The 26,208-nt window shown below is 42.3% G+C and overlaps 1 protein-coding gene across 5 annotated transcripts in view; it reads left to right on the forward strand.

The window, feature by feature from the left end:
- The window catches only part of SMAD1 (SMAD family member 1), a 104,050-nt gene that overhangs the window by 70,259 nt on the left and 7,583 nt on the right, over positions 1–26,208 (forward strand). For all 5 annotated transcript variants that reach the window (XM_042870689.1, XM_042870688.1, XM_042870692.1 and 2 more), the window contains 3 exons: positions 8,275–8,900; positions 21,336–21,593; positions 24,101–24,217. In XM_042870689.1, coding sequence (XP_042726623.1) covers positions 8,501–8,900; positions 21,336–21,593; positions 24,101–24,217 — 775 coding nt within the window. In that variant the 5' untranslated portion in view covers positions 8,275–8,500. The remainder of the gene's footprint in view (positions 1–8,274; positions 8,901–21,335; positions 21,594–24,100; positions 24,218–26,208) is intronic.

The following is a 26,208-nucleotide window of genomic DNA, read 5'->3' on the forward strand; positions in this document are numbered from 1 at the left end:
AACTGTATCAGTGCGCGGTCTTAGTGAAGTGAATCATTTGTAGGAGCAGCAGCTTGCATAAGCTGAGCATAAATGGATTGCATTTGCTGTGGTTGTCTTCTTGAAAATACACTGTTGTAGAAGTACACTAGAGGGGGGCCAGCAGAGCCTGTCCTGACTCCAAGCAGTCTGTGCTGTTCTGTAAAGAAAAAACACATCTTGCATTCAATGGACTTCAGTCCAAAAAATGTTGAAGCTTTAGAGGAGATGGGCTTTTTTTTTTTCCAGCAAGTTTTCCTTTATGTTGCAAATGTATGTTTTAACTACCCCTAAAAACAAACAAACAAAAAAACCCTGACAGTGACATGTCAGTATATTTTCCCCCTCACCTGTGAAGGAAGTTCCTCCCACCTCCTGATGAATTGCAGGGAAATGCTTTTTACAGCTGATAAAGAGAAATAAAATTCCATGCCCTTCCCAAAGGAGGAATTCAACAATTGGGCAAGTGGTGTGGGACCATGTGTTGGTTTGTAAAAGGATGTAGTTTGTAAAGATGTTTCCTTTGATGCCTGTGATGAATATGGATGTGTTTCCGTTGGAGAAGGTTTTGATTAAATTCAGCAATTAGAGCTGACCAGACAGATCTAAATATAGGAAGAGGTTTCAGTTATCCTGCCTTTGTGTGTAGTAACACACCCACACAGATGTGTGTTTTGTTATTGTTGTAAACAACACCTGTTTTCTGAAGACAGTTCAAAAAGTCAGGAAAGGGAATGATCTTTGTGGAAAAAGGGAGTTGCTCTGGAGTTTTATGATGAAAGGGAGAGCAAACTATTTCCCACTGCTTTTTTTTTTTTTTTTTTTTTTGTAACTTTTACTAGAGGATTTCTAATGTAGATGGCTAGATTGGTTATGGCATCTTCATAGGTACCCTGTGTTCACAAAGCCATGGCCAGGTCTGATGGCAATGGTTCAAACTGGTCTGCAGACTGTTCTGCGTTTTCAGAGCTTGGCCTGTGTCGTTTACTAATTGAGCTCCTTGCTTTCTCCTGTCCATTCTGAGTGGTTAGTGGGATAATGCCTGTGGAAGTAATATAGATAAATTTGCCCCAGAAATGTACATTATAATGCTAGCTACAATGGCTGGTAATTCATCCTGTCTTCTGACATCTTTCTGTTTTTTTTCTTTTGAATGTTTGGCTTTATTTGTAAATCTCTGTAAGTGACCTTGTGTTTGCACAGAGTGTAAAAAGTGTAAAAAATCTTTCATTATAACTTGTCAAAAAATAACCCACATGAATGCCATCCTGTCAAGATTTGTGGTTCCCAGCATTGTATTCATTTTGTAAGTTATTTCAGCCGAGTTCATAGTTTTGTAATCCCATCTGTGTCAGAATTCTAACCGAATCATCAAATCACAGTTCCTTCCTGACTGAAGTTAAAATATTAACTTGCCGTTTGAGAGATAATCTTTGGTAACACGTCTGATTCAGTGCGGCTGCTTGCCAATACCAGAAGAGGTTTCTCCACACCTGGGTCTGTGTCTCAGTGTGTTCTTTTTGTTAGAGCCCACCTGTGCTCTGGGCTGTTCCCAGTTGTGAAATTATTAAGCTAATTCAATTTGGTTTTTGATTCTTATTTGCCTGTTGTCCTGGTGTGATGAATCAGGTGTTCATCAGAAAAATGGCACCTAGTGACTTCACTGGGACTCATTTGTGTCTGAACATTAGGATAAGCAAAATTCATCAGTGCAAACTAGGAGTTTGCCATTTTTCTTTAACCTTGGTGAAAAGCCCGTGGTTTGAGGATTTGATGATTAAGGGACTGTACACGTTAATGTTTCTTGTAACAGGGAGGAATTGTGCTTTATTAAGGGTATAAATTAATTTGCAAGATGTGTTGTTCCAATCTGTCTTCAGGAGTACAGTTTTTAAATGTCAGAAATAACAAAGAACAGCATCTGGCATTAGCAAGAAGTGTGTGTATGTGTTTGTTTCTAAATTAAGAATATTTATTTGATGATGTATCTCTGTTAAAATCGGGGAAACACCTCTGCTGTGTCTTCATTGTGTTACTTCTCACAATTACATATTCGTTTACCATGACTCCTATGCCAGTTTAGTTGGACTGTAACACAGTAACACAGGGTTTTACTGTGTACAGAAATGAGGCATTTTCTCAGGAGGAACAACAATGAAGTTAATGAAGTCTTTCAAACCTGGGAACTGGAAACTGGTTCCTGCGGTCGGAGAATGTAGGAAAAAGTTTTGGTTCATGATAGAAACCAGCCAGAGCCTGTGTATCTGATTTGAGCTGTGATGATAACTGGCAAGGGGCTGGCAGATATTGATGGCGTGTGGTCGTTTCTTCATGCTCTGGAATAACTGAGCAGTGGAAACTTCATTGCTGGGGTTGTTGTCATGTGCCCCCCGTTACGTAAGGCATCCACTGCGTCATTGTCTCATTTTGAGTGAGTGGTGGATCTGCTTTTTGGTGCTCAGGTGATGTTCAGAACTGGTAAATCTGATTTTCTTATCAAATGTTAGAAGCTGGGGAAGTCCTTCGATAGAGGGAAGTATTACTGATAGCTGGTAACCTCTGATAACTGGTAGGGAGTTTGTGCAAGAAGTTGTGCGGACTGCTGCTGTGGTTAGCTGGGCTCCAGTCGGTACCTGCTCTTCACACCACTGCTGTGCTCTATTACAGTCTGCTGTGCTGCGGGGCAGGTTGGTGCCCAAAAGGATTTGCTCTCAGGGATGAATAATTACACGTTGGTGACTTCCTTCAAAGGCTACCTCTCATTCAAATATGGTGAGCACTTGTCTTTGTCCTCTTTCTCAGACATGGTGCTTGGCTTTAGCTTCAGGAATCCAGACAGAGCCTGGGCATGATGGAAGTATCCCAGCCCTTGCTGGCTGTCTGCTACAAGTCAGGAAAAAAGCCTGTTGAATATTTTGAAGTATTTTCAACAGCAGTACTCACTTCTTATTTGAACACTCGATATGCACATTGTGTGTCACATGCTGATTCGTGGCAGAAATAAATATGTTTGCATTTTAAAGAGTTTATTCTTTAAAAACATGAACTTTTTCTACCTGCCCACTCCTGGCACTGATTCTTCTTATCCTTTTCAAAATGTGAGGAAAGCCAAATCAGGCTCTGTTTAAACTCTAACGAGTTTTACAGCAGTCTGAAGTTACTTTCTCTTTTTGCATGAGTACTGTGATGCTACTGAGGCTTTTGTAAGGTTTCCGTGCATTCTTCCAAGATGAACGAGGTCTGATCTTGTACCTTAAGAAGGTACAAAGAAAGAATTCTTTGATTAGCAAAGTAAATCAGCAGAAGACTTCAGGCTCCTTAACAAGTCACTTCATGTGAAGAAGAAAATCAAAACTTTTTTTGCTGCTTGCTCCAAGAATAAGGAGCCAGAGGAAGTTGATGCACAACCTGATGTAACAGATGTTTGGACTATATGCTTTTTGGTAATGTCTGAAAGGCAGATTGTCACCCAGTGTGATTGTCAGTATCGTGCACTGTCAGTAATCGTGCATTTGGGGAGATACCACTTACTTATTTCAGGTTTGTATGAGCCTGGGTGCTCAGTGGTTTCCCACATATCAAACACACCAAATGGAACAATCCATGCTGTACTCAGAAGTTACAGTTAGTAATTTTTTCAGTCCTCCTCACGATGATCAGTTCATAATTTACATATAATTATAATATTGCTGACTTCATACTTCCATTGCTACGCCTGCTCAGGGGAGGGATCTTCATGAGGGCAGGGGTCTTCTTGACCTATGAGTGTGAACTTGAATATTACAATGAAGGTAGTTCAGCATGGACCTTGAGTTGTGTTGCGAAGTTGGCAACATCCTCAAAGCATCTTGAGTCATGCCCCCCTCCAGGCCTGCTGGCTCTGGTTAAAGGGTACTATGTGTTTATTCGTCTGATACCTAACGCAGCGTTAGCCCAGTGTTTATTCTGATACCTAACGCAGCGTTAGCTCAGTCTTTGGAGTTGGTCTTAAACGGGAATAAATGGAAATAGCTCTTGCAGGGGGGAAAGTGACAGCTCGCTGGCTTCTGTGCCAAAATCTGATCTTTTTTCTTTTTAAACTTTTTAAAAATAAGTGTCAGAGGAAGCGAGAACTGCTGGAAAGTTGTCTCTTGGGGAAGGTAAATGTTTGACTATTTTCAAGAAGCAAATTCAAATGTCAATAATCAATGGATGCTGGGAGAAGGTACATTGAATAACATTGGATTTTTAAAGTTTAGTTAAAAAACTAGACAGCTTTCTTCATTAACAATTATGTAGATTCTATTTGCTGCGGTTCTTGCCTCTTCTTATGTCTAACTGTGCTGAGCACTTATGAAAAGTATTTAATGGGATCCTTTCGGCATCCCTGAGCTGTGATACAAATAAGGAAGTTAGCTGGGGGAGTTAGAGCTGCTTGTTTGCCTGAAACTCGGGTTTGGAGTTGTTTCACCTTCTGCACAGCAGAGGATCACTTAATTGTCCCAGCCCTCTCCACCCACCAAAAACAATCACTTATGCAAAGCCGGGCAGTTTCCTATGGGATCTCCTGTGGGAATTTGAGAACAGTCTCGCTGAGTGTTTTACTGTCTGCTTCGTGTTGCCGGTAGGGTAATTGTGAGCCCAGGAAAGCAGAGTTTGTTTTTAGGTGTTTTGCCCAAGTATGGCAGTTTGAAACCCAAGGCTGGCTGAGCAGCTCTGTGTATAACACTCATTTTTGTCCCAGGCCATTCACAAGCTGCGTGTGGGTCTGTCTGTATGTCAATCCAAAGATCGCACAAAAGATAGCGGCAGTGGAGGAGGGGGAATAAAGTGGTGCTGATATTAAGAGTTGGTTGATTCCAGCTCATCCATCAGACAGAACACGCAGTAAAAAGCACGTAGTTTTTGATGTGTAAAGAGTGGCTGATAAGTGGGTAACAACTTCATTTCCTTTCAACTGATTCCAGATTGCCTTTTGGAGAGTGTCCTGTTGTTTGGCTTAGCCTGTTGCACTGGTACCTTGTGAGTAAACATAACCTTCTATGGCTGGTGGTTGCTCAGCCATTGGAGTAGCAGCTCCTATTTTCCCAGAAGGACATGTGTATTTGGGAAGGCAGATGCAGACTGTCATCTGTTGACTTGCGGTTTAATCTTTATTTTGCACTTCCAGCTGATAAGACCACTTTGTGCAAAAGTAATACAGGAAATGATGCATTGCAGAAACCAAAAGTGGCAGAAAGGGAAACAGAATGTACTGGCAGAAGCTCAGTGCTAGAGGCGTGCTTCTGGCTTCTTGGAAATGAAAATCTCCACCTACACGACCTTTTTTTAGTTTGACACCACTATTGGAATTCAGCATTCGAGTGGTATATAGCAGCATGGGGGTTTTTTTTGTTTGTTTGTTGATTTTGTCTTGCTTTTCTTTCTGGCTAATTCAGGACCTGGATCTTCTCTGGGCAGGGTGAGCATTAGCAGCAGGTTGTAGGTGCAGCTCGCAGCTACTAAGCTGTCTTGTTTTCATCTGTATTTCCGAGTACTGTGCCCAATGGGACTCCCTGTGCTCCCAGTGTATTTCCTACTGGTTGCTGCTCCAGAGGTGCCAGCTGTTAACACTTTTGGTTGTGATGCCGAAATGTATTTTGGAATGTGTGCTTTTTGGAATGGGGTGTGTGCTCGTTTTACGATGTGATCCAAGAATGTCAGAAAATCTATTCCTATAGCGTGGCTGCTTGGGGTTACATCTGAATGTCTTTCTGGTCTGAGCAGACCTTATGTGCAAGCAGATGTTAAGGCTGTATTTTCAGACTCTAGTGAAAACATACTATTTTAATAGGCAGAAAACTTTATCCCTGCATAACAAGTAGTTTGCCCATCTATTTTTGAAGAAGCTTGGTAGAAGTGGGTCATGTCATGGTAATCAATGCTGACACAGCTCTATGGATGTAGACTCAAGCTTGGGTTGAGATTTAGACTTTTAGACGGTTTCTTTTTCACTGAGAACTTCAATGCACGTATTCTAATTATTTTTTTGTTGTTTTAAATCTAATAGGTGTGAAATAGAAAGCTTGACTTGAATGCTTGATAATGGTGGTGTACATTTTGTGTGTGGAACTTGTGTTTTTTTGTTTTCTAAAAGTAGGAGAAACATTTAGAAAATTGAATGAGATAGAAGCTATATATGAGTTAAGAATAACTCCGGTACTTGCATGCACATCTGAAGCAAGTGTACTGGATCTCTGATAATAAAATGCTTGAACTAAAACAGCATTTTAGTAGAGCACTTTTGAATGTATATAAGGATAAAATATACCTGGAGTGCAGTCAGTGACAGTAATGGAGTTTTAGTTCAGTTAACAGCATAGCTCATGCTCAGGTAACAAAATATATTGTTAAATTTGCCCCAGGCTTATGCATATCTTCCATTGCGCTGACATTTCAAGTAGAAGTCTCAGCATAAAAGACATGGGAAGTACTGCTACAAAGTGCAGGTAGATGTGGTCCTTATCTTACTTCAAGGTCATTATTGACATAAATATAGTTTATGCATTTGACCTAATAAAGTGCAGTTAGGTAATTATTTTAGTGACAACTTACTTGAATCAAGTGGATGGGTTTCAGCTTCAAGTGCTCTAAGTGTAGAGGTACGCAATGAAATAACGACAGTTAGGAGCGTAAATGTGGCTCAACATTTACAATTACAATTGTTACTGTTTTTTATTATAAACTTGCAATTCAGGCTCATGGTTGCTCTGATACCTTCTAACCTGTCTGTGTATGGGTAGTTGTATGGATTTATTTATTTTTTTTGTCTGGTGGTAACAAAAACATTTATATCCTCTTCCTCTTCTTCTGCGACCTGTTGATATCTGCTCTGGGATACATTTCCCATCTGTCTTCATGCTTCATTTGAATGTTTCTGTTTTAGTGCTCCTTATCTCCTTGTTCCCCTGCTCCCCGTGACGGAGGTGAGTCTCCTGCTTGCTCCTAACCTGAGTGAATGTGAAGCCTGCTGCTCACAGAAGATCCTGTAACAGGGACTTCTCGGCAAGCAGAGTTCTCCCACCTTCACCCATCACTTCATTGCTGTTTCATGCCTCCCAACTTGAAGATCACTGGTGGTAACCTGAAACCCTCATATCAGTTTTTCCTCTTTCCCTCTCCTTCATGTCTTTGAGCACATCAGGCTGGCATTGTGAAGGGAGCGGTCAGGATGTAGTCAGTGAAATAAGTTCATGATGTCTTTCCCTTTCATTCTGTTTATGCAAGGGCTGCTTGATGGGTTGGGAAGACAGAGCTTTGATTTCTTATGGGGAGATGAATGAGGGCACGGATCTTGCTAGTTTTCTGTTCTTGGTTTGCCACTCAAAGTAACTCAGGTGAAGCTGAACAGTTTGTCTCAGATCGTGATACGCTTAGGTCCCATGCAGTAATTTTCAATTTGTAGTGCTTGCAGAGAGCTGGGTAGTGTAGTGCTGTTGAGGTATTTTGCTTCCATCTTCACTTGGAAACCAAAACCAAAAGCACTGCTCGTTCTGCGTGAGTTTATTGGGATGTTTTGCAGTGTGAAGTTGCCAAGTTGATAGGCTGTTAGGAGTGTACTTTTCACTTAACAGTGTAAGATGAAATATAGGGGACTGTTTTAAGCTGAATTTGATGAAACTATGTTCCTACAATGTCCTTTTGTTCCTAACTGTTCCTAAAACTTTGTCCTTTTGGCAAGTATGTGAGGGACTACAATTGTGACTTATTTTTTCTTTTTTCTGTCCGCTTTCTCACAACACTAAGCAAGGCTACACTTGGGCAGTGAGCAGAAACATTATTTGAAGCTGGCAAATGCGGTTGCCGTTGCTGCATGGCTCAAAAATTGCTGAGGTTACATAGCAGGTTGGATAAGGGAGCTGAGCAGAGGGGCAGTTGTCCTTCTACCTTCTAAATTTCCCCACCTTCGCGCTTCTTTCCTGCTTTTCCCTAACTCCCTCCAACTTTGTTTTGTTTTGTTTATGCTGTGTCACTGTTTTTCGAGGCAATCCCCTCATTTATTCAGGACTGTTTTGGTAGCAAGAGTATAAAGGCTTCACCCGCAAGCTCTGCTATTTAGAAGTCCTTGTCAGGCTGTTCCTTTGAGACTGCTTGAGACTGCTGACGCTTTGTGTTTTTGTTTTGTTGTTGTTCAGTTGGTCTTTGGCCATACTGCTCTTGAGGGGTGGAATGTTTTTAACTGTTGGTGATTAACTAAAAATATAAAATCTGTTTGCCTTTTTCTCTCTTCTCCTGCAGGTTCTCAGCCGGAAGGCTTTAGTACGATGAGAAGGCCGCATCTGTCAAGGGGGAATGTCAGCATGGCCATCCTGGGACGGCAGGACTGAAACAGCAGAAGCACCACCATTACTTGGGCAGGCTGCTTTTGACTGCTGATTGAAATCTGCCGTGCAGCTGCGGTGGAAGAACAGGACAGTCTCCCCTGCTTGGTTTGTGGTATCCGGTGTGACCAAGTGGGGTCAGCATGAACGTGACAAGTTTATTTTCCTTCACCAGCCCAGCGGTGAAGAGACTGTTGGGGTGGAAGCAGGGAGATGAAGAAGAAAAATGGGCAGAGAAGGCTGTTGATGCGCTAGTGAAAAAACTGAAGAAGAAGAAAGGTGCTATGGAGGAGCTGGAGAAAGCGTTAAGTTGTCCTGGTCAGCCCAGCAACTGTGTCACAATTCCTCGGTCCTTGGATGGCCGGCTTCAGGTTTCACACCGGAAAGGGCTGCCACATGTAATTTACTGCAGAGTGTGGCGCTGGCCAGACCTGCAAAGCCATCATGAACTGAAACCACTGGAATGCTGCGAGTTTCCTTTTGGTTCAAAGCAGAAGGAGGTTTGCATCAATCCTTACCACTACAAGCGGGTAGAAAGTCCTGGTAAGTTCTTCCTTGTTTGTACCTTTGCACCTTATCTAAACAATGCAAAGTATGGCAGTTAATCATGTGACTCATCAGCTTAAGTAAGCAGAAGTAGCTGTTTGCACACGTCAGATTTGTACTCTGCAATCTTTCTGGCTATAAGCATTGATTTGCAGTTCTCCCTTTCATAGGATGAATACTTGCTATAAGTGCATTTTATCACTGTGCGGTGGTGTACTCTCTGTATGTGCCTTAAGTTGCTGGACCTATTGCTTCCTGGTTTTGTTGGTGGCCACTATACCCCAATTCATTTTATTTTTTTTCTGTTTTTACTGAACTGTGCAGGTTGAGTATGTGTGAAATGGTGCAGGAGGGATAACTGCAACTGGGTGAAAAACTTTCCTGTATGGCCTTTCTGTTATTATTTCAGTTCTATCTCTTCAGCTCCTTCACGCTCCAGAAGATACTACTGTCTTTAAGACCTCCTACAACTTTGGACTTTTGAAGTCTGTGAGTTTTTCTTGGATTTTTTTTTTTTTCAGACTACAGAATATACTCTTTGAACCTGGAGCTTTGATAGTGGATTTTTTGTACATAAAGTTTTAACTTTAGTTGTTCTGCAAGTGATGTCTGTTTACCCATTACCCACTTCCACGCTTTAACAAGTGCAGCCTGTTCTCTGTCTCCTCTTCAAGGTCCAAATCCCTTTTTAGTAAATCTGTGCTTGATTTGCTCATGTGAGTTTGTTTTCAGAATATTTCCAGGGACTAAGATGAAATGTGCTTAAACATGTCTCCAGTAGTCTCCAGTTACTTGTGAGGTTGTACAGGGACGTCTTCAGAAATGCACTGCAGGTGTGAGTGGGCTTTTCTGGTTTAAATTTAGGGAATCTGTCTGCGTTAGCCACTTTGTAAACTGTGAAGCTGTTTCTGCAGAGTGGCATGGATTGTTTAAGAACTGCAGTGGAAATGACGTTACCAGATTATTTTCCTGTTAATGGAAATTGCATTTATCTTGTATTTGCAACACACAGTGCGTATCTAGATGGCAAATATTTCCCTTTGGTGTGTTAGTATTGGTTTGGAAATCATGTGTGTGATACCCATTAAGTATGTTTTCTATGCAGCAGATGCTTTAACAAAGGAATCCTCTGCACTGGAGGAAAAAAAAAAAGGAGTTTTAAAAGATTTTAAGGGTTGTATGTTAAGCAGAAATGGGACAATAAAATACATAGTTTGTGCTATTTGTTGTTTGCATGTGTCTGCACCAGGTGCACGTGTTCAGTGTTCCAAAGTACTGAAAAGTAAGACTCCCAAAGCACATCTAGTTCAGTCAGAGTGAGCAGCAGTTAGGCTCTTGCTGTCATGGTAACACCAAGTGATGTGTTACGACTCATTTCCCTTCTATCTTGGAAGCAGTTACTGAGTTCGAGAACATTCTAATGCTCATGATTTATGCCATATGTATTTGTATCCTGCCACTTCATTGAGATATACACGGTAGGGATAGAATAGAACTTCCGAAAGATGTCTAACTAAAATGTATCGAGTACTGCTAGGTAGCTTAAGTAGTTGGAAAGTGGTTTGGGGTCCTGTGTCATCCTATAGATTGTGTAATTGGGAACCAGCAAAATGTTATTAACCGTAAGCTTGAATTTGGGATTCCTGTTGTTTTGGGGTAAGATACAAATTTCTGGAGTTTGTGTAGTTAGAGAATGTTTGCTGTTGGAAAAACTAAGAATGGCTTAACCAGTTTGGAGATGGTAGCAATGAAATGTTTCCCTTTTGCCCAGGCACTGCCCTTAAGGAAAAACTAGGTACTTCTGGTCATCTGCTTCATAGACGACTGGGCAGCTTTCTTGTTTAGATGAGGGCTGGAATCAGCTTGTCAGAGCTGATGAAAGTATTCTGTCCTTCAGAAGATCAGTGTGCTGCTTTGACCAGCTGAAATTTTCTGGAGGGGAGTGCTGAACAGGAGCTACTTTCTGCCTAGTGAGCATAGGTATAGATATAGGCTGCAGGTGTAAAAGTTGTGTGTATGTGGCAGTCGCATATGAAGAACTTTCAATGGATTCCAAAATGCAAGAGTGGGGTCTAAGGCAGAAGTTTTCACTGAGGTCTCTGACTGGGTTTGTGAAGGAGGTTTTTCTGCTTAATTAATTAAGATCAATCATTGTTTTGAGGGATATTGCTTGGATAAATTTGGAATATGTGGCTTTTGGGAACAGGTGCTAAGTGAGCTGCCATTTGGCCTAGAGATGTGCACTTCATGAGTTACAACATCTCTTCCTTTCCCTTCCCTGTTCTTTGTCCCCAGAGTGTCAGTCTTAGCTTCAGTTCCTGACAGTCACTCTCAAATTTGGCTAACTGTTTTCCCCATTTTTGCCCGGACATCAAAACACTGTTATTGCTTCCTAAGTGCTTACACTTTGAGTTTAATGGATAGGGGAAATTCACGCGTGAGTCACTGTTTCCAAGAGCCTACGTACCCAAGCAGATATCAAGACTTGAGTTTCCAAGGTTATCACCACAGCCGGGAGGATTGGAATTGTACTTGACTAAACGAAGCTAGAAGTTCAAGGGAGTGCATGATGGGCGCTCGGTGCAGGCTGTACAAGTACATTGCGAAATCCTGGCTCTGCCTGCCAGCTCGGTCAGCGCTTAACTGCCTCAAACAGTCCCACCTCCTCAGAAGCTGCTCTCTAGGGTGCTGCCTGGGATGGGATCAGTGTGCTCTGTTCACTTTGCTGCTAGTTGTCACGTGGGTGGTGTTTGTGTAAGTTCTGAAGAGTGGATTAACGGTAAATCCTCAAATAGATAAAATCCTGTAGTGCTTTCAGTTGGGAAATTAGTCTCATGGATGCTTTTATGTTTTCACAGTGCCAGAGGGATGCAACCTTGCTATTCAGCTTAAAAATATGAGCTTGGAAATCATTGCAGTTGGCATGCTGTTGTCTGTCTGAACCACGATCTTACACCTGAATTTAAGCAAGATTTTTCTCCATTAGGGAAGTTGGATAAAAACTGGCTGTGGGGAGTTTTGGGGAGGCTGAGGAGAGAACTGCCTGGAGTTTCAGAGTCTCTCAGGTGTCCCTAACTGCTGATATCCAGCAAGAGACTTGGGTGTGATTTGGAGTTACGGTAGTAACTCCTAACCTGCTGCAGAGGCTCTGTGCAGGCACTGACACCCATATGGTCACAAAAACTAACCAGACAGAAATCTGCTGTTTGGAGATGCCATCCACGAGCAGCTCCTGCGTTGGGCTGTGCCAGCACAGCTGTCTCCGTGGCCTTGTGCTGAAGCAGCCTGGCAGTGTTTTGTTCCCATCCCACTGCTGCCTTATCTCATGGACTGATCAGGGTCATCCAGGGGATAGAGGAACACCCATGTACCCACAGGGCCTCGCATCTGGCCCGTGGGTGGGAGCAGAGGTGGTGTGAAACACGCAGGCCAAGTGGAGGCTGTTTTGTTGCTGAGAACAGGAACACATTCTCTGGTGCCAGGATGAAATATTGTCTGGAGGTGTGTTGCAGTAGCTTGCTGGTGCTGTTTCATAGGTCTGTTGGGTGCAGAATTATTTCTGGTGCAGAAATGGCTGTAGTTACTAGGTGTGAAATTTTTTCCCTTGGCAAGGCGAAGCAAAGCTTTTAATTAAGGAGGGTAGGGTCTCGATATGATGCCTTTTAAAAGCTGGTGCAGTCAGCTGAATTGGTGTGCTTGTGTGGCTGAATCTGCTTTTTCTCCTCAGTTTTAGCTTTTGGCTTAAAGATACTTGGAGATGAGGCTTCTGTGCGCTCTGGGACTCTTTAAGTATAACTGAGACCCAAGACTGGGTGTAGACACTGGGAGAGGAAAAAGAAAATGTGTTGTTCCTCAACTGTGTTTGAAAATGCCACAAATGACCTTTCTGGTTTTGCTGGAGAACACATGAAACGGCATCCCAAAGTCTTTCTTGAGATGCTTCTTTCTTTCCTCCTTTTAGTCTGTAGTTTTTGTTTCACGAAGATGCACCCTCTGTTTCTTGCCTCTCTCTTTGGTTATGCCAATAGAATCAGGTGAAAGATATGACTTGGAATTTGGAGAAATTAAAAAGCCTGGATCTAGTTTGCTCTAATAGCAAAACAGGGATGGGATAGGGAAACAGGGAAGATGAAGAGGTGCTTATGTTGACGCTGCTTTTCAAAAAAAAAAAAAAAGGAGGAGGGGTGGTTCAGTTCCTTTTCTTAGCTGAACAGAAGGAAGGAAGGAACTGTGTGTTTCATATTCCCATAGAACTGATGGGTACCAGCCATGGGTTCCATCTGCTGCAGAATTGTGTTAGCTGGCCCCTGCTGCTTATCAGCCTACTAGATTAAAGAGAGTTTATAATATTTTGCGAAGGAAGCAAGAGAGTGGTTAACTTTTCCTTTAGCTTGGTGTGTGGAAGCCGATGGTGCAGAGTATTTTATGTAGGGTGTATACAAGCTCACAGCTGTGTGGTATCTTCTGACAGTGGTGTGCTAGAATATGCTGGTGTATTTGGGGCGCAGGCTCAGAAGAAGCCTGCTTTGCACAGATCTTAGAAAGCTTAAGCCTGGCTTGGGAAATGTAGTTGTTATGTTCTGGTATTCATTTCTGGAGGTGATGACTAATGCTGCACTATTCTTGAACCAAACAGTGCAGAGGAGCACTAAAACTGCTCTGTCAGAACCAGCTGATGTGCTTCAGAGATTCTCGTTGTGTTCATCAACCGATGAACTCTTCTGCTTGCATGCCTGTATTCTGCCTAAATTGCAGAACAAGCAGTGGATGCTTATTTGTGATGTGGATGAAAGCGTTGTCAGAACGGCTGAATTTTTAATTTTGTCTAAGCATCATGTTCCTTTCCAGTATAACCATGAATTTAAAGTATATGTCTACCTCAGTAAGCTTGTCTTCAGCGGCAAGAAATGTTTAACGTAAATGTAGAGGTGGTTTATGCCACGAGAGCAGACCAAGTCTGTCCCTGGGCTCTGTGAAGAGCAGTAGCTGTGTTGTGCTGTTTGTGCTTCCAGCCTGTGACTTCAACCTGATTGCTTTCATACTTGTCTTTGGTCTTCTCTGTTCTTCGCTCTGAACATATCTGTCAGGCCGCACACCTGATTGCGTGCACCTGAGGTGCAGAAGGAAACTCAAAATGGTGGAAATCCTGGGTAAGGCAGGTTGAGATTTGTGCAACCCTGGAATTGGATGCTCCACAGACAAGTGTTGCTGCTCTGGTACTCAGCAGAAGAAAAAATGTTCAAGGGAGCTTTCTAATGCTTTGTGAAATCATACAGATATTTGGTTGTGTGATTGTGTAGCTTGTGCTGGCTTATGTTTGCTCGTGTGTTCTCTTTCTCCATGTAGGTACTGTACCAAAAAAAGAAGCGGGCCCATTAGCGAAGCCCAGTCTCGTTCCCTGGTACCCATCTAGGCTAGGATCGCTGTGTATGAAGCTATGGTACCCGAGCTGGTACCTGTTACATCACCGCAAAGAGAGCTTAGGCTTCAGATAAGCAGCAGGGTTCAAATACAGTGTGCTGCTTGTGGCTCTGGCTGCTTCCGCAGGCATCATCAAATGGGCAGAGGCTGTAATTCCTCCAGGGTCAAATAGGGAAGCAGGACGGAAAATGGGGGAGAGCAGCAGTTCCCAGTGGGACTGCCAGCTTGCCTGGGCTTCCAGGGTTCCCAGGGCCTGCATGGCCCCAGCACCTGGAAGGGACCGGAGGCGGCAGGAGAGCCTCCGGCTGCTTTCCGGCCAGATGGAGAAGCTTTGATGGCCAGGGCTCAGGGGAGCTGGGGACCAGCTGTGTGCAGCACTCCCCCACTGCCTGGCCTTCTGGAAGGTGGTGCTGAATAATAGGGGATGCAGGGAGCACGGAGAGGAGCCTTGTGTGGGGAGTGTAAGGGGGGGAGACCGGAGAAGGAGAACGCGTGTGCAGCAGGAGGAGGAAAAGAGAGGAGTCGGGGGGGGAAATACTAGAGGAACAGGTCAGCAGCTGATTTGAAATAGAGAAAAAGGAGATCCGGTTTACAAAACTAATTTACAGAACCAGTTTACAAAAATTCCCCCTTTATTCACATAGCAGCGTTTGTGCATCTCTGGAGGCTCAGGGGTGTGTGAGGAGAGGATGGCGTTGCTGGGAAGTTCTGCCTTATTGCTGCATAACCCTGCTGTTGGGCATAACTTTAAAAATAGCATGTTACAACAGGTGGGTACAATTATAAGATAGTTCCCCAAAATAGTAAACAACTGTTAGTTCGTTTGGCAAGGAGTGTGAAACTTTACTCATTTCAGTTTTGCTGAATTCACTTTTAGAATTCCCCACCAGAACCGAAGCAGGGAGACAGAAGAGAGGGGGATGGCCCAAACTTATTTTTCCTTGGGAAGGGGAGCTGCGGTAAAGGTACAGAAATTGTCAAGAAGGATGTTAGTTTGTTTCTTAATGTTTTTAATTAATGAGATGCAGATGTTTCTTCAGACTTAGGAGAGCAGACTTCATACTTGCACCTATTCAGTAGGATGGTGATTATGGTTTTCATACAGGTAATTTGAACTCTGGACTATGTAAATGTCTAAATGCACGCTATCACACTGTAACTTTCTCCTGTACTTACTCCTGTATCAGGAGTGCTTCTCCCTTCACATCAGCTTACAAGAACTCCCTCACTAATGTGCATATGATTAGTACTAAATTCTGAAATTGGCCTTGACAAATGTCAGTTTAATCAAAACGTTAGCTTATCAGAGCATCCGCAAGTAAAATCTAATGTTAACTGAATATTGTAGTGCAGGAAATGTACTAATGTTACTTGCCAAATGCATTTAGACCAGATGTCTGATGTAAAAGTAAAGTCAGCGAAGCAACAACTGTGCTTTTTTTTTTTCTTTTTCCCTTCTGTTTTTTAAATGCAGACTTGAGTTGCAACTATGTAAGATGACAAAGCAAGCTGTGGGGTCTACAGAAACTGCAAAGTAAGACAAAGGGTTGAGAAAGTTCACAGCTTTCTCCCGGAAGAGCAAGTCTGGAATGTTTGTCTGTCTGTCACCCAGCACAGACTGCTGGACAGCTATTGTTGAGCCGTTTCCTTTGCAGCTACTAGAAAGTAGGTTTGGAGCAACTGCTCGAAAGGCTGGCAGTTCTGCTGCTGTGCTCTGCAGCCTGTAGCACTGTCTGCTTCAGCCAGGAGGTATTGTAACAACAGAAAGTAGCGAGATCCTTGGGGAATTGCATTTGCCACAACAGTAATTATTTTTAACCAAGAGTTAACTTGATCCTAAGTGTAGGCATTTAAGTGTCTTTCTATGTGAGAACTTGTCCTCTGGTCAAAAAAAATTCAATTTTGCCAGGTCTTGTTTGAGGCAGCACAAGAAGACCTAATGACATGAAAACTTCTGTTTCTGTTTGGTGTTTTATTGTTTACAAGCAAGACCTTGGCGAGACATGTCAGTCAGAGAGCCTCAGTGACTTGTTAATGCTGGAGACAGCAAGCAGAGGTAAGCGCTGAGCTCGGTGTGTGCTGGTACCTGCTCTGTTCCCACCATGGGACTGGTTACGTGCTGGGATGTCACAGCCTGCTCCAGCTACACTGGCCTCAAAGGCAGACATTGAGGCAGAAGTCTTTAGAAGGATTGAAATTTGTTAGTTTAACATTGCTGCTGTGCTTTAGGATTTAGTGTGTGTGTGTGTGCTGGCTTGGTGTTTGTTCTTTTGTTCTCTGACTTTTTCCTTCGCCACTTCGTCTTTACAGGAGGACACATCCAGAGCATTGAGTGAGCCTTGTGTATTCATGTCCATCCCCAGATAGTGCCAACTGCTGTGTGAGGATTTCCTTCCTTCTCGGCATGCAGTTTTATTTTCCCCATGAAACATGAGTGACTTTGCATAAATTCATATGAAAATAAAGCCGTATGATGCTTGCAAATTTAAGTACACAGTCTAATTATAGTGCCTCGAGGCCTTTATAAGGGCTGAAGGCCCTGTTTTCATGTAAGGCTGCACAAACACTTCTACACAACATGTATCCACCAAGTTGTCATGATTTTTAAGGGCAGGGTGGTTGAAAGTGAAGAAGCAATTGCTCATCTTTTACTTGTTTATGTGGTAAAGCTAGCAGAAATAGTGGAATTTACTTTGGAAAAGGTGATCAGAGCCTGCTTGCTTATGTGTGGCTGCTTGGAATATTCCATTATTTGTTCTTGGAATTTCCAGACGTGATAAAAGAAATCCTTGCCCAGATCTTCATGTAACAAGCCTGTGAGGGAAACTAGCTATCATCTGGGCTTGTGTCAGGCAAGCAGAATTGATCTGGATAAAAAATAAGGTACTTGGAATGTGCAGTGTGTTCTTCGGTCTGGAGTAGGGTTTTTTCTTCTTTTTTTCTTTTCTTTTTTCCTTTTTTTTTTTTTACGGAGAGGCTTTAAAAAATCAGTTGTAATCATAAATCAGTGACTTTCTATCTTTGCTGAAACCATTATCTCTGGAATGTGAAATTAGAACAAAAAGGAAAACCAAGAAAATGTTGAGCTCAGCACACCTGTTAGTTTTCTGAAGAACGGAGATACAAAGAGTAGAGATCAGTAGCTTTCTTCAAAGGCCGCTGTAACATTTTCATAAAAGCATTTCATTCTTGGTGTGGTTGGTTGGCACATTGATCTGAACAGCCCAGTTGTCTTTGGTCTATATTCTGTGTTTTTAACATTCTTGGCTCTTAGATGAAATAGCCCTGTGGGTGAAATTGCCCTTTAGCTGTAATTTCTTTAATACAGCTCCGCTTGTTTGGTGCAGGCAAACTCTGAATGCAATTTGCATGTTAAAAACAAGCTACCTAATTCCCAGGCTGTCTCACTTTGTTGACAGATATAGGATCTCTTCTTTGCTACAGTTCTGCAAACATACCCAGCTTGACTTCGAGGGGGTTTACCTTCCTCCTCAGCCTTTAGTAGCAGCGCTGCTAGTAGCAGGCATGTTTCAGCACTGGCATTCAGGTGCACGTCTGCAGCAAGATTTAGACACAGCTTAACCCTTAAAACCTTTTAATCTGGTGTTTGAGAAAGTATAGAAATCGAGCTGTCTGACTTGCAGTTCTACTCCATGACCTGGTTTTAACCGTTTTTATGGGGTTGAATTTACAGATTTTGTGAGATGCTGTTTGTGATGTGCTTGTTTCAGTGGCTTTTTAAGACAGCAGTGTATTTTGTTTCCTTTAAGTATGTGCATCCGTGAATAGAGTTAGTGATAATTTAAAAAATATATATTTTTCATACTTTTGCAACTGTTTCCCCCCAAAGGCAGCAAAATAGAGATTCTCACTACGGTGGTGTCCTGCAGAGATCCCCACGACAAAGATGTGCCCTCGTTCATTATTTTGTAGCAACAGGTGTGCTGGCTTAACACAGAATAACTCTCTCATGCTTTCTCCTCTTCAATTATACCTCTTCCTGAAGTTGGCAGCTGCTGCAGAGATCAGCCTCCTCCTCTGCTGTACTGAGCCCTGGTAATTTGTTATTCCATATGGCCAAGGGCTGCAACCTGACCAGGAGCTTACTGCCTTAGAGTGGGGTGAGGGGAACAAGAACGGTATGTAACCTCCTTCACACATTGAATTCCTGGCACCCATTCCTGCTCGTGAACTGCCCAGTCCCACTCATGGCTTTGCTCACGGGAGGACGGTGTTCAGATGAACTCCTCAGTGACTCCAGCGAGAGCGTCGAGGCTGCCAAAAACCCTTGAGCCTCAGAGAGATCAGGTTATGGCAGGGAGTGGTTGTCTCAGGGTCGGAATCATTGCAGTGCTGTAGGCTCAGTCCCACTTGATGTGGCCTTCGGGGCTTTTACTCCTGCTCTAAATTTTGTATGCAGGAGAATGTGAATTAGAGGCAGCATTCAAGTAAATTCTGCGGTGATGTTTTTGAGGCTGTTTAGGCAGTATCAGTACTGGTCGTTTTCTTCTTCCCATCCTCCCTTTCCTGTGTGTATTTTAAAGACTTTGGCATTTAAGTATTTTAGGTTGAAGGAGTAGTGGGAGCACAGGTGTAGGGATGGTTGGGAAGAGGAGATGCTTTCTTGTCTTGAGTCCTTCTGAACTTTGAGAACGTGCATGTGTACTTTGGCAAAGTTGGCACTGCTGTATTTTAATTACAGAAAAACTACAGAAAATATCCTGCTGTCCAGCTTTTAAGTGCTATAAATTGTATGGTTTCCTGTGATGTCATGCATGTCATTGTTTAATGTGAGACTGCGGATGGGAAAGGTAAGTGATGTACTTTCTGCACAAATTAACTTTAGAAAAGTTAATGGTTTGACCTTCATCTGCAGGAAAGGAAGAGATAGGAAAGATGTGTTTTTAATGCTCAGCAAAGTAAGGAAGAACCATAAAGACAGGAAAGGGAAAATACTTTTTAACACATGATCTCATTGTTACTTTTTTTTCCGCTTGTAATTTATGAGTCCAGCAGATGTTGACCATGACAGCTGAAGTATTGCTTGACCTCACTACAAAAGGACTGTCAGGCTTAACAGAAAGTGTTTAATTTGGAGGGATCCTACTATTCAGAGTGGGCCTGACATTTGCTGTGTTGTGGATGAGGGGATTTATGTTGTCCAACTCAAATGTTTTTTGTTTTTTTTATTTCCTGGCTTTTTCCAGTGGCTTATGCGGCCTATGAGAACAGTTGCATTAGAGGCAAGAGGCAGCCTGTATGGCCAAGGGAGATCCATCTTCTACTGTGGTGTTCTGCAATTGGGAACTTCAAAAGAATGGTAGATAGGTGTGCTTTGTTCCAGAAAATGCTGTGATTAGCAACTTTCTGCATTCCTTTTAAAGGGGTGTCAGCTAAAATTGTCATTCCTAAACAAATCTTTCTACAAATGACATCTGTCTCGAGTGTTTGAGATCCGCTGAAACTTGGTGAAGCTGTTCTAGGAAAATGAAACATCAGATTAAATCTTTAAAATAAATATATAAAAGGCAAGCAAAACTTGCTGCTTTGAATTTGAATTTGGGCCTAGGCTTTAGGCCTGGTCTGTAGTTGTAGTGATAGTGGGGTGCTTCTTAAATCCTTGGACACTCCACTAAGAACCTGAATGCTTTAGTGTAAGCAAAGCGCTGGAAGAATAAGTTTCTTAATGCATTGGAAGAACCTGTTTGTCAGAACGATGTTGGTCTTTGCTGTATTTTTACTTGCAGTTCTTAATTCACCTTATGGTGAATCAGCTGTTACGAATCACCTTCCTTAATCGAGTGATACAGTCCTGCCTGTGGGGGCTTCTCCTGCGTAGCTGCTCCTGCTGTGTTCCTGCTTTTCTCCTGCATGGCCGCCTGGTCAGGGTGCAGGGCAGGGCTCTCAGGGAGGGGCTGAGGTGTCCTGGCTTGCTTTGATGCTTTGTGCTTTTTGGCAGTCTCTCTTGAAGACACCCAGGGGGCTGCCTGGTCCCATGTGGCTGTGCAGCTGTGAAATAGGTAGTGAATGGATGCAGGCAGGTGTGGAGGGCAGTAACTTCTTATTTCACTTCCTTGTGCACAGATCTCCTGTGTAGGCTCTTTCTTCTCCTCTTTCCTCCATAAGCCACAAAATCTCTCAAACAAGATGAGCTTTTAGTCTTTTGAGTAGCTTGGACTTTGCTGTGAGGCATTTAAAGATAGAAGATGAAGTGTTGGAAAAAGAGCTGATTCTTTTATCTTGATGTAGCTGGTATCATGTTCATATTCCCAGTTAAAGAGGCCTTTGTTTCCCGCTGCTGAGGAGGCCTTGAGAGTGTGGGGAGGCCAGCGGTATGTGATGTGTTTCTCTGATCATGTAGTAGCGTTTACTTGGAATTCAATGGCTGCTCAGTTGTTTTTATTTTGTTTTTATTATTTTTGTGTCACTTTATTCAAATTGCATTTATAAACTGATGTTTAGTGTTAATAACCATTTCAGTTCTAATCTAGACAAGAACCTAGCCTAGGTTAAATATATAACTACAACTGTTGGGGCCAGGCTCAGTTCAAGGTCTGTATAGTATTAGTATTTTCTTCAGAAAAAACGTATCTGTCCTTGCTAGCAAGGTTTTAGGTTACAGGCCATTACATGATTAGCAAGATCACAAGTAGAGTAGAACAAAGTGCCTGTCATGATTGTGCTGTGGCTACTTCAGTGTTTTTTGGTGCAGAAAAAAAGCCTGCACTGCTGAATTGCTGCTTATGTTTGGATCTTCCCTGGCCCTCTAAAATCGAGCTCGTCTGGCGAGCCAGGTAGCTAGCGCAGTCGCTATAAATTCAAGCTATACAGTAACTTGGATGAAAGGAAAAGAGTTCTTGCTGAAACGTGTTCCTGGATTCGACTACCTTGTTTTTAAGGCAGATGTGAATTATGCCTTATGCGATGAAGAATGTTTTTTCCAGGTATGGCCTCGTTCTTCTGTACTGAGTCTCTAATGCCGTTGCTTTGTCCTGCTTTCTCCCTTTGCAGTTCTACCTCCAGTGCTGGTTCCACGGCACAGTGAGTACAACCCTCAGCACAGCCTCTTGGCTCAGTTCCGCAACTTGGGGCAAAATGAGCCCCACATGCCACACAACGCTACTTTCCCGGACTCTTTTCAGCAGCCCAACAGTCACCCGTTTCCCCATTCGCCAAACAGCAGCTATCCAAACTCGCCTGGAAGCAGCAGTAGCACCTACCCACATTCTCCAGCCAGCTCAGACCCAGGAAGCCCTTTTCAGATGCCAGGTATGGTCGACTTCTGTGACTTGTGACAAGTGAAAATGTGGTTGAACGTAACAAATATCTTTGTATTTTTGCTTAGAAATACTTTATTGTCAGCCAATGCTTGTGTTCAGGAGTAAACTTTAGGTAATGAAGACTTGGTTGGTCTCTTGTAATATTATTGAGGCTTTGAATTTGTTTCCTCTTGAACACAGTTCAAATGTTACAGGTGAAATCTTCTGGGACAGAGGAAAGGATTCCATGTCATGAATATTGTTGGGAGATGGTTTGACAGCGTGTTGCATAAAGTGTAGAACTTAGTGCACAGGGAGAGTAATGCTATGGATCAGTCTTGCTTAGGAGAGAGATAATCATAAATTCAGCACAGAGCTATAGTTCTACAGAAGGATGTTTCTCAAGGGGATCATGCTGCTGCTACTTGATAAAATTTCTACACGTAGTGATGTAATTTCAAAAACCAAATATATATCAACTGAAAAACATGGGAGGCTCTGAAAATAAATCTTGAGAATTCTTAATTCGTAAATTCAAAGAATTAGCAACCTTTTTTTGCTGAACTGTTTGCAGAAAATTCTGTGAAGCTGTCGTTATTGTATTTCCGTACAGGGATGTTAAGATACTGCAGAAGCTGCTTATGAGGGATCTCTTGACCTAAATGTTAGGAGTAAAGCATCTGTACAGAGTCCATGGATGTTCTGTTTATGTGTTTTTTGGGGGGGCTGTAGGAGAGCATGTGTAAACAAAAGCCAACGGGCTTGTGAAAATGTGCTTTCCACTATGTGAAATTAACACTTAGAGATTTCTAGTGCTGATAGTTGTGTGAAGATGACTAAACTTGCAGAGACAGGAGGGAAGGAGAAAGAGTGGATGTATTTGGTGGTTGTTTTGGTTTTTTTTGGTTGTTTGTTTTATAAATGTGGAAAGTTGCAGCAGAAACAGCTGTCTTATTTCTGCATTCTGTTTTGTTTTAAATATGACCAATGTGGTTAGGTCTCTTCCAAAGGCTTCTCTAACAGGAAGGCCTTCCTGAGCATCGTCTTGTGGAAGCTTGTTTGATCTTGAGAGGTCTGTTCTGTCTGATATAAACATAAAGACAAGTCATGGGCTGCAGTGAAGAAACTGATTGAGAGGAAAGATGCGTTGCTGATGTCCATCATGTTTAGTTCTGCATAGCTGTCCATCTTACTCTGTTAGGGAAAGAGGAGGCTGACTATTGGAAATATTAATAAAAAAAAAAAAATCAAGACAGATGTCCAAAAATCTTGAAAACTTTCCAGAAACTCACTAATTTTCCTATCTGTGCATCTCCAACATTGTGCTTCCATGTACATGAATGTCCAAGTTGTATTATAACAAAAAGCTTTTGAACTCCACTGCAGACTGCTAAGCTTTAAAGCAGTCTTGTTGTCGTTTTTCTTTTCCTGCTGCTTGCTCCTCCAAAAAGGAAGGGAATTAGCAATGTAACAGCTAGCTTTAGACATAAAACTCTCAGCTTGGAAATCAGTGGTATGGTTTTCTTGCCTTTTCCTGATGTGAATTTGGTTTTCAGGTTTTTGGAGGCACCCGTGATTCCTTACTGTGGTAGCTGGCAATCAGTGATGGCAGTAAATGTGGGATAAGCAGCAGCAGTGCTCACGAGAGGCAATCTAACCTCAGCTTTTGCAGTAAAAGCTTGTAGGCTTTGGGCAAGGGTTTCTCTTGTGCATGCGCCTCTGTGATTGCTGTGACGAAGCGAGCCCTCTGCTTTACTGGAAAGCGGAGCCATTGGCAGCTTCTTGCAGCTGCTGGGAAGCTGTTTAGGAAGCAAAGCAGGCAGCAGGAGAGCAGTGCAAGCACCTGCCTAGGGTGCTTCAAACAGCATGGTGACAGTGAGTGAGTGAGTACGGTCGCAGTGCTTAGGATGGTTTTTGTGCTAGTGGTTCAGTGCTGAGCTGGCCAGTGCAGCCAGTAGAAGATGGCAGCAAATAAATTCCAAACCCGAAAGTTACTTCTGCAGAACTGGGGTTGATCAGTACTTTCTACTATTTCCTATCTAGGGAGATGGAGCTAGTACTCTCTAGTTGTAGTGACAGAGTTGTGGATCTATCAGTGTCTGCATGCTTCACTGAAGCAATCAATCAAGCAGAAAAGCTGACGCTAAAAGCTTTCTGCTCCGAATTCTGTTCACGTGTACAGCATTCAGTATGTACTTCAGACCTTTTCCTAAGAGCTCTCTATGTGCTGTTTGTGTAATTTTCTACCTGCCAAAGTCATGGACAGGCAGTGTAGCTAAGTTTTCTTTAGTGGTTTGATGGGGGGAAGGAACTGGTTTTTATTGTGCTTGTGCTTGATACGCATGGTAATTTTTTTTGCTTTCCTGAATCAAGGTCCATGATTGCTTTCTCTGATTTCTGATGAGTGGAAATTTATAGCTGAGTCAGACTGGAAGCATTTCCAGACAAATGCTGTTTATGTGAATATGTATGTACTTTAAAGAGAAGAAAGGGCTCATCTATCTCTTCTGTGTTTAGCTGATACTCCTCCTCCTGCTTACCTGCCTCCGGAAGATCAGATGACACACGATACCTCCCAGCCAATGGATACCAACATGATGGCACCTGGAATCCACCCTGACATACACAGAGGAGGTAAAAACATTTCCTTCTCATCTTCTGCTTCGCTTCTTAAGAGTGAAGTACTTTCAGAATTGTTTAGTTACTTCAGTATTGGATGCATATTGTTTGTGGACATCTTTATATGTAGAGAAGAAAAAAACAGAATCATGTCATTTCTCTTCCCTGTTGCTGTAAGGCATGAAACAATAAATCTAGAGAGAGAGTTTTTACTTTTGAAGTATGTACTTATTTAGGACCAGAATGCTCTTGTTTAAGAAAACATGGACTTTATTACTTTCTGATGCCCAATCACATCATGGTCAAGATTATTTTATATATTTATGTGTGGAAATTCTGTTAGTCCCAGAGAAGACAATTATTCAGAATTGAGTTTTTGCATTCAATTCTGAAATGGTTCAAGTGCAGGGAAAGGATTCTCCTTATCTCTTATACATTGGTTTATTGTCACCGTCCCTGGAGATGTTTAAGGAAAGGGTGGATGTAGTACTTTGGGATGTGGTTCAGTGGGCAGTACTGGGAGTCAGTGGATGGTTGGACTGGAGCTCTCTTCCAGCTTCAATGATCCTATGACTGAAGCAGTGCAGTTGATTCTGTGTAGTGTCTACTGAATTGTAGATGGCAGATACAGTCACGTCTCTAAATGAGGACGTGGTCAGAGAATGGGTGCTAATATGGCCATTATGTAAATGCCTGCAGACGTTTTTCCCAGGCAGTACATGTCACATGTCAGTAAATGTAATAAAACTTCCCATTCTCATTGTGTTTTGGTTCTAAAATCAGTGCTTACCTTGAAGTCCCTGAAGCATATGCTCTGTTTTGTACAGTTACCATTTCGCCTGGTGGTAAGAGCTGTAAAAAAAAAAAAAGTTTTGCTTCTGATGTACCTTTTTGTTCCATTGATGAGTCCTGCAATGACAGCGTTTCAGAATTCTAAACTGTCTGCTGAGATGACAGCACTACAGGCTTCGAAATCTATATTTAATAAAATGTATAACCCATTGCTTTACCTACTGTGATGTAGGAATCTTTTTAGCATGTTGTTTTTTAAAGCCTTTTCGGTCAGCTTTGCTGCTGGGTAAAGGATTTAGTGCATCCATAACATTGTGAGAAATAGCCCCTTTAGAGAACAAACAGTCTTGCACAGTTACTGACCGTGCCAAGAAAGAGCAGAGTGCTGTGCCAGAATGATTATGAAGATCACAAGCATATGAACAATTTAACTATTGTTTGATTTTTTTTTTTTTTTTTTTGTGCTTGTTTTGTTGCTAAGCTTGATGTCTGGTTTCAGGAAGTATATTTGCACTCTTTAAACAGTTTGGATAGCTTCCCTGGTAAACTATTTACTCGGTGTGGAATGAATTTTGCATGTGATAAACCCCATCTGTGTAGCATTTCCAGTATTCTCTGATCCCATACACTGTGTGTGTACAGTCCTCGCTGCTGCTGAAGGCCCAAAGTACGTTTATCAGTGTTTGTGCCCCACTGCAAACTTTTGCATGCTTATCCTTCTTAAAAATCCATGTCTATGTAATTCTTCTATTACACGAGTTAATAAAAAGCAAGAAGGAAAATACAAACCGTTCTCTTAATACTCAGCCATTCCAAATAAAAGTACTGTCAGTGTTTCTCCCTCTTAGTAGTTAAGTACGGTGGAATCTCGCCTCTGCCTCTTCAGTTAATAAAGTTAATAAATAAGTAAAGCAAAACCAAGTTAGAACCCTTGCTTTTGTATGCCACGGTGTGTTGTTTGTATTGTGTATGCATTTACACTCACTTGTATGGGCTCTCTCTATACCCAGACTGTGATTTCACTACATTTAAAAAAAAAAATCTGTCACGGATCAAAAAAGAGCAGTTCTTAGTGTAAACTGACTGCAGCATTTTTGTTGCAAGCTTTTAGAAGCGTGTTTTTCATGGTGATTTGTTAGTCTTAAGAGCTTTGACTTAACAAGCTGCATCCTGTCAATGAAGTTGGGTAATTTCCATTGTTGGCCCATGCTGGG

This window comes from Lagopus leucura, unplaced genomic scaffold (assembly GCF_019238085.1).
Source record: "Lagopus leucura isolate 7727_CA_CO unplaced genomic scaffold, USGS_WTPT01 Super-Scaffold_100004, whole genome shotgun sequence".
Lineage (NCBI taxonomy): Eukaryota > Metazoa > Chordata > Aves > Galliformes > Phasianidae > Lagopus > Lagopus leucura.